This window comes from Amblyomma americanum, chromosome 3 (assembly GCF_052857255.1).
Source record: "Amblyomma americanum isolate KBUSLIRL-KWMA chromosome 3, ASM5285725v1, whole genome shotgun sequence".
NCBI classification, from domain to species: domain Eukaryota; kingdom Metazoa; phylum Arthropoda; class Arachnida; order Ixodida; family Ixodidae; genus Amblyomma; species Amblyomma americanum.
This window is the reverse complement of record NC_135499.1, coordinates 191091848-191100147: the sequence shown is the minus strand read 5'-3', so window position 1 is coordinate 191100147 and position 8300 is coordinate 191091848. Positions and strand designations below refer to the sequence as shown.

The 8300-nt window shown below is 45.6% G+C and overlaps 1 protein-coding gene across 1 annotated transcript in view; it reads left to right on the top strand.

Moving 5' to 3' along the window:
• Positions 1 to 5411: 5411 nt before the first annotated feature.
• LOC144125707 (venom factor-like) overlaps positions 5412 to 8300 on the top strand; it is an 88896-nt gene continuing 86007 nt past the window's right edge. The window contains exon 1 of the mRNA XM_077659339.1: positions 5412 to 5570. Within this exon, the coding sequence (XP_077515465.1) occupies positions 5497 to 5570 (74 nt within the window). The 5' untranslated portion in view covers positions 5412 to 5496. The remainder of the gene's footprint in view (positions 5571 to 8300) is intronic.

Here is an 8300-nt window from a genome sequence, read left to right as displayed (position 1 = left end):
ACAAGCTGCGACTGTAGTACACCAACAGAGGCGCATTGCATTTATGTCTGTGTAGAATCGAGCGGCTTATGTTATTAATGCGAAAGCATTAGATGACTCACTTTCAAGGTCATATCCGCGAAAAAGCGTCCGCAAGAAAAGACACCATGTGACGTCACAAGCCGACGAGTCAAGTCACGAAGATGGTGACGTCATATAATTAATTAATGCTAATTCATGTAACTAGATAATGTTAAAACTAATTAGTATTATTTGTGATGACATCTGTGAGTGTGACGTCATACCAAGTCTCGTGACAACGATGTAATGTGACGTCGAACCTACTCTTTGACGACGATGTACTACGACTTCACACCTAGTCACGTGTCAGCGATGCCATTTCACGTCAAACCAGGCCCCCACCCGCCCCTTTCCACCCCAATTTCAAGATCCATATGGATCCCACATTACTACACATGCGCGCATGACGCATTACAAAGGGTTCCCACAACCCGGTCCACATTAATGACATTTGGATTGTCCAGTAGTAAACGCGTCAGTTATAATGTATGACATACTGTAAAGATCATGCACGACACATGCCGCTGACTCTCAAAATGATGGCGATTATGATGATAATGCTAATGTGTATCTTTGTGAGTCCGGGGAAGTCTGATATACCGCTACCAAACTAAATGTTGCCAGAATGCTGATTAAATATTGTACATTACCCAGCAACCGAAGACAATTATTATGCGGGAAAAAGGAAATACCTGCAGCTAATGATCAATGATGATGATGTTGATGTTACTGGGAGGTCAAGACCCTCCCCCGTTTCCGCCACTTCCCTCCAGGTCACGATGGAAATGGTTTCCAAATCCTGGGAATTCTCCGATGGCTCGGTGATCCCGCGACATTTTGCAGGAAAGGGCTAGATTATGTCTTCGAACAAAGTGCCGACTATTAACTTCACACAGGACAAAACGACTGGCCTAGATTGGGCAGCGTGAACCGCTCTCTCTGTCAGGAGCACCACGGCTCTCCGCTCAAATTTCGCCACAGCGAAACCTTTTCCCAACCCCCTTCCCCGAAAAAAAAAAAAAAAACACCGCCTAAATACTCATACACCTGAACAGAATTCTGGGTAACATTTCGTCGACCAGTCTGAGACAAGCTTCTTTAAGTCAATCATTCGTTTCTCTTCCAAATCGAACATATCAACGGTACACAAGCATGCTCGACGATTTTTACCCGCACGCACCGCGCGAGCATTCTGCGAAGCCGTTTAAAGTGAATCATGGGTCTTTTAAAAATAGTTAAAAGAAAGATAACCGGTAGTGCCTGGTCGACTGCAAGGAAGGCTACCAACCTAACTGATCCCATATGAGAAAAGAAAAAAAATGATTACAAACATACAAACAAAAATCGCACACTAAAAACAGAAGCGAACAACAGTGTGCCTCATTAAACGTCTTATTAGAAGGTTTGAAACAGCGACTCAGCAGCACAGCGCCAGGACGTAATCAGTTCTATTCACAGATATTCATTAAAAAAAGGAAAAGAAATCAGCTACCACGTTTACATACATTAATTATAGTTTTGCATTTTCTCACCGCTGTAACACCACTATGCTGGTACGTTCGCCCCGTTCTGCGGTGTTTCGGCATAATAAGTGAATTTCAGAGACGGAACAAGTAACCGGAGACCAAAAGAGAGGTTATTTGGAAGGGTAAAAAAGTGAAATTATATTTGCATCATCTTGCATTACGGAACAGGAAGATACAGAATTGGTGTGAGATTCGAAAGGGGAAGTCACCGATCAAAAGCTTCGACGGTGTTATACAGGTTTTCCTGGCATCGCGGTTTTTTAATCAAATCAGCAGGTGTATTTGTTAGGAACCGCCTGAATCACATTGTCTCGCCTGTGCCGACTGCTCGAGTTTCTGTTAAGTCTGCTTGTAATGTACAGCAGGACCCCCTTTACTCGACTGCAAGGCGAGAGTCGTGACGTCAGCGCCGGGAACGAGCATGAACACGAAGCAGTCTTGCTTGGGGCCATCCCGCGTTGCGACGAATTTATTGCGTGCTTGTTGGACTGAACTAAGTTGTTTGCGGCATCAAACAAGTCTACCGCGGTTCAACGTGAGTTATGTGCTTTTCGCGCTCTTGTAAGCTTGAGCCGACTGACAGGAAGTTACGAGCGCTACGCAAGCGGGTCAAGGGGGAAAGAGGATGGCGTGCCGGTACAGCAACACTCCTTCCAGGAAGGCCATAGGGGTGCGTCCTCTTGTAGGCTCGGCCTGAACGAACATTACGACTCAGCCCCGAAAGCTCGGGGCGGACTGCGGCATCCGGTTCTCTAGATAGGGGAAACCGAACACCAAGCGTCATTGCTTGAACATTGCAATGGTGCGCTCCAACTCCGCTTTGGAAGCGGCCCTCGTCGGAGTACGACGTGGCAACTGTCGACCTCTAAATTTCGACCTCACTGAATGACGACCTCACTCAACCGCAAACTCGCGCGTGAGGTTGAGGGCTGATTTGCTGACCTCACTCACAAAATTTCGAGCCGTCGCCGACCTCACCTCAACCTCACCTCACGAGGTCGAGGTCGTTTTGAGCTTGAGGTCGACGTCATGAGGTTGCCCACCACTGCCCAGTGTGAGTTCTCCGTACCCTCTTGATGTGCCTTATATGCACTCGCTCACGCAGTGAATAAACAGTTGCAAGTGGCGCCTGTACATTTTTTTTTCTGTGCGTTGTCTGATTTTTGTCTGTGCGTTGTCAGTTTTTTTCAATTCATATGCACCAACTAGCCCCCCACGTGTTATTGTCAAGGAACAGACAGCCTCGAATGAGATGTTTCCATACCTCGATTTCTCTTCGCCACTGCTAAAGGTATAACTCTTGTGAGTTTCCATGTTTCTAATTCTCATTGAGTTTTTCAAACTTATGTCTAAGGGCTCCGTCGCTTATGCGAGTTTCTTTAAAGAACACTTCACCCACCGAGGAAGTGCGGGGAAGATGTGGCTACATAACTGGTTGATTCCTGCCTCGGAATCAGGAGCTGGGCTGCGGTGCTCTCCTGTGTGAGCAGAATAAATTATTCTGTAGAACGTTTTTCACTTCTCGAATACATTTAACGCGAGTGAAATATCCGCGCCAGGCTGGCATGAAAACTTTCAAAGCATTTCTTGGAGGTTTGGCTCCAGAAGAGTGTTATTGTTACGACTGAATCTTTGCTTTATAACCAACGATAGCCAATCCAAATATGAAACCACAATTTGCCGGCATTCCTGCTCATATCCATGTTCGATAAACTACCACCAAGTCCCTTTCCCCGTCTCTCGAAGTAAATTTAAGAGAATTTATGCTACTTCTAATTTGACCATTTTTTCAGCACACCTAGGAAAATTATTTCTCTATAAATATTTAGTTCACTTTGGCACTGCGATGCCGCGAACGGGAATTATTTTGGTTACATTTAATGTACCGGTCCAGAACGTCAGATTTGCTTGTAGGTGCCGAGGAATGGCTGCTATGGTTTCTTAACGATTTAATTTCTTCGGGGGGGGGGGGGGGGGGGGGGGGGGAGTTGGGCGTATGTCGCCATCCTTTACGACTTTTTAAGTTCTGAAGGAGCTATTAAACCTCGGTAACGTATAGCTAGCTACAGCCACTTCAGTGAGCCACGAACATAGAGGCTTGTGTAGAAAATACATTTTGATGTGTAGAAGGTTCTTTTCGCGGTTAGGCAGGTCAAAGCAGGACTTACTGTGACTCATACAAAATCACTCGAGGTTTCTCAGTTTATCACTACTACACAATTCATGCAAGAGCACGACTACCATGCATTTTTCGATGTCAACTTTTCATGTAGTTAATAAAAAAAAGCGCTGGAAAACAGCAACAACATCCATTCATGACTACCCGGCATTGTGCCGGTAGTTGGGAAGCTAAACTCATGGCGAGAAGTCGTATTTTCACCGCTTATTATCACGGGGTTGCCCACATGCTGCGACGACCACCAATTGCTCGAAGCTGTGCGCCCGCCGCTTCTACTCAGCCAGAAGTGAGGCAGCTGAAGCCGCATGCTTTGTTTCAATTGCCGCAACGTACATATTCTGATACCCCCCCCCCCCCCCCCCCCCACACACACACACACAAATTTGCTACACCTCTTGCCTTTCATGCAATCTGAAAGTTAGCAAAAGCCAAACGCTTCGTACATATTCTTGGCTTTGTATACACGAAAGTTATAAATTGGCACCGACAGCATTTTACAAATACCACTGCATTTTGTGACGGCCACGTGGTCTGCGACTCGTGTACGCAAAACCTGTCTAATCTGCTTCATCACTCGCATAGTGCTTGGTTGTTGCGCGGCCGCCAGAGCGGGCGGTACAGGGAAACGAGTCCGCGTGCTCCACAATGAGCTGTCGCCCTTGAAGTGGCAATTCTTGCCGGTAGCATGCATCCGCAAATAATGATAATTTCTTTACGCACTTGATTTGAAATATATAATAATAATTGGTTTTGGGGGGGAAAGGAAATGGCGCAGTATCTGTCTCATATATCGTTGGACACCTGAACCGCGCCGTAAGGGAAGGGATAAAGGAGGGAGTGAAAGAAGAAAGGAAGAGAGAGGTGCCGTAGTGGAGGGCTCCGGAATAATTTCGACCACCTGGGGATCTTTAACGTGCACTGGCATCGCACAGCACACGGGCGCCTTACCGTTTTTCCTCCATAAAAACGCAGCCGCCGTGATTTGAAACCACCAAAGCTTAATTCTGCATGATCTAACACGTAAACTAAGAAAGATGTCGTCTATTTATCGTCAGATATGTGTGGTTCTCATACAAAAGCCACTTATTCTGTTTGGTCTTCGTTCGCTATCAACCTTCGGCCGACTGTTTCAGTGCTCTCCTGAATGGGGCTACATATGTGAACCAACTGGCGCCACCTCCTTGAAAAAGCGCGATATAGCGACTTACACTGCATTGAGTGGACAACAGCCATGTGCTTAGCAGGGAGTAAAACAAAATCGTAGCCTCCGCAAGCAGGTAAAGTATGGGCCGTCCTTAAGCTTCTGCATTCACCCCCTTGCAAATGAAGTTTTTCGCCCTTGCTTAGGGAAGACTGGCACAAAAATTATAGGAGTGTCATAGGAGCAGAATGGTTGGTATGCTGCCTTACGATTTTTTTCCCGCTCACTCAGTGTCTGTCTGAATCGCGGGGTTCCAAGTGCTTCAAGCGCTGACCAAGGACAACCCAGCTTGCGACACGGTCAGTTAGAGGACGGCCACGAGTGTGGCTTTTCCAGGCGACGCACTTAAGTCAGTGTAACCTAAGACTAGCGCGCTGGCTTCTATCTCGCGAAGATACCGCGGGCCAAAGCAGCTGCCCCTCTCTTGCCTATTCCTGATGCAAGCGAGTCGCGGCTAAGTTCCTGGTCGGCCGAACTCTCATCCTTACGTCCAGATCGGCTTCGGGCTCAGTCTGCTGTCGGCCGCCAACATGAACGCGGGCCCCATCCTCTGGGCCGTCTGCGCGCTCATCGCATCAACGCCAAATCGGGTCCAGGCAAATAAGTAAGTTTCACGGTGCTATATTAAGGGCCTGTTCATTACCATGCAATGTTTGCTGATTCACGGCGAGGATAATTAGAGCACTGAGTAATAACAATTCCATATTCGCAAATAACTCATATTTTCGACTTCACAGTCGCTTAAGTATTCGTAGAGACATCAAATGCGTCAGCGACGGCTGATAATGTGTATTCTTCGTCCGTCAACGATGAGCGGAACCGCATGTGAGGCGTCTTTCGCGCCTTGTCACTGTGACCAAGTTTTATAGAGTTGTCGTCATGGCCGAAATGTGTGTCTTTCGTCAGGAGGGACGGTGCCTGAATTATGCATCCGTAAGCTTTGGGTTCACCATAACGCAGCTGAGGTTTGTTGCTACGAAACTTACTCCAGGTAATTTTATTTTTCTCAGGGCTTCACAATAAAGCGGAGCCTGAGCATAAACCATGCCAGAATCATAAATGTCCGCAGACATAATTATGCGGCGTAGGCGGGCACAGCTGCTGCGAGAAGACAGCCAAGAAAGATAGCCATGGCGGTCAGGTTGCACGGAAAAAGGCAAACGAGTTTTGACGAGTTCTGCTTACAAGTGCTCTCGCTGCGAATGCGTTATTGCAAAGGTAACCCTAAATTACTGAATTTCATCCCCTCTACGTTGATTCTATGTTCTTTACCAGCCGACGACTAAAAGAAAGTACTAGTTTGTCACGCTATTTGGTGGCGTGTTGCCTTCATTTATAAAGACTGCTGGCAGTGCTGCTTTTTCGTTTTTTTAAGCGGTTGCTAGTAAACAAGAAACGAGTATTTGAGGTTGAACCTACCTTACTTAACTTAATCCTTAAAAGCTGCTTTCTTTGCACGAACTTAAGGTACCGATCTCTGCGCAGCCCGTAGTCGCCACCCAACCAAGCTTACAGCGCGCAATTCGTGATAATCACGGGGCGCAATTGATGCCCAAGTGACGAGTCAGGCCGTTGCCAGTTTCACTGAATTCCTGAGCAAAAGAACAGCACTGAAGTACTGACTACCCACGCCCCATGCAAACCGTGCATATCTCTCCGTAGAGCATAAATGGTGTCTGAAATTAGCCACTGTGTAAGTTTAGGACGAGTGCACATATTTACTGTCAGGAACAAAGCATCAGCCGTTGTGAGTGAAGAGAGCATATAGCGGCATGTTTTGAAAGTTGGTTTCCGTGTACAGCCGTATAGCTTCGGAGTTCTGTGAGCCCTTGTCCTCGTATTGACCTGTGTACGGTACCGTTGATCGACATGGCAAGCCTTTCCTTCCGCGGCAGGCATAATTACACAAGGAACCTTGTTTTAAGTTTTCCCTATTTATTTTTGACTGAACTATACTAAACAAATAGCGTGAAAATGTACTCGTTGTTACGTTCTGGTAAAATCATATTGATGCTGACTCATGTCTTGCAGTGGTCTCAGAAACGCCTTATTCTAGACATTTTGTTTACACTTATCAACGATCATTTAGAAGCTACATGGGCACGTTATTACTAAACAGCACCGTCTGAACAGTTCGCTGGCGCCAAACAAGTCCTTTTGCCGGCGGATATGCTTCGTTCTTTACAACAAATTTCCTGCTGTTAGGCTATTTGTTCCGTTCGATAAGTAATGAATAGGTTAGGACGTATTGTGTTAGGTATATTCAAAAGAATTGTCCGTTTATATCTTAACAAGACTCGCTTATTCGAGACAAATTGCTCTTGAAGGAGTTGCACAGCACTGAGAAATATTGCTTGCTACTTCACGCACTGCGATTGGTAAGCTGTCTTGCTATTTAAGCTGCTAATTTTGTGGACTATGTTACAGCTCGCCAGAATTTCATTTGCTGCAAAACAAGGAGCAGAAGAACGTCTATTCGGTGTAACAATATACACTGTCGTCAAAAGTGTAACAGAAGGACTGTGCATAAATTTAATGTACCCATCCATCGTCAGCGCGGTTCTTTGAGTTTCATCTCAGCGGTAGTACATCGCTGTATGCAGGTGTAGGCAGAAGCATCGTGCAGCTTTTTCGTATGCAATGATGATTCTGAGTAGACCGGGCACCCTGAGAAATCGCACTTGCAACATTAACACGAAAGGAAACAATAAAATGAGGATGTTTCTGTGTGGTGCATTCGCTGCTTGTTACTTATAATATAATAATAATAATAATCTTTATTTCTCTCTTTCCACAGAATACAGAATGAGAGCGGATGTAAGGGTAAAAGCCGCATGCAGCGGCTTGAAAAAGCCCCAGTACGCCCCACATGACAGTATGACGAGGGAACAGCTTAGTCATGACAAATGCAGAGAAATACTGGAAACATTGGAATACATTGCGAATTTTGTGAACGTACAAGGGCAAAAATACAGTATGGATGAGTAAGAAAATATACGCACAAAATTGACAACAGCCTTAGTGCAAAAAAAAAAAACAGAAATGAAACACCATACATTAATGCAGGAGCGGCAAGACACTAATTAACTTATTTTTGGATATTTCTTCCAGTGAGATGTTATTACGTTCAAGTGTGTTAAGGTAACAGGGAAGTTTATAGGCGCTTGATTGAAATCTGTACGCAGTCCGACAAAACGGTGTAGACCAGGCGGTGCAACGGCGTACATTGTACATGGGCACATGGCTTTGAAGGTTGAATACTATCAACATATCTGCGTTGTTTGTTCTAATAGCATTCTTGTACATAAGAATTAATTTGAAGGCATAAAGATTA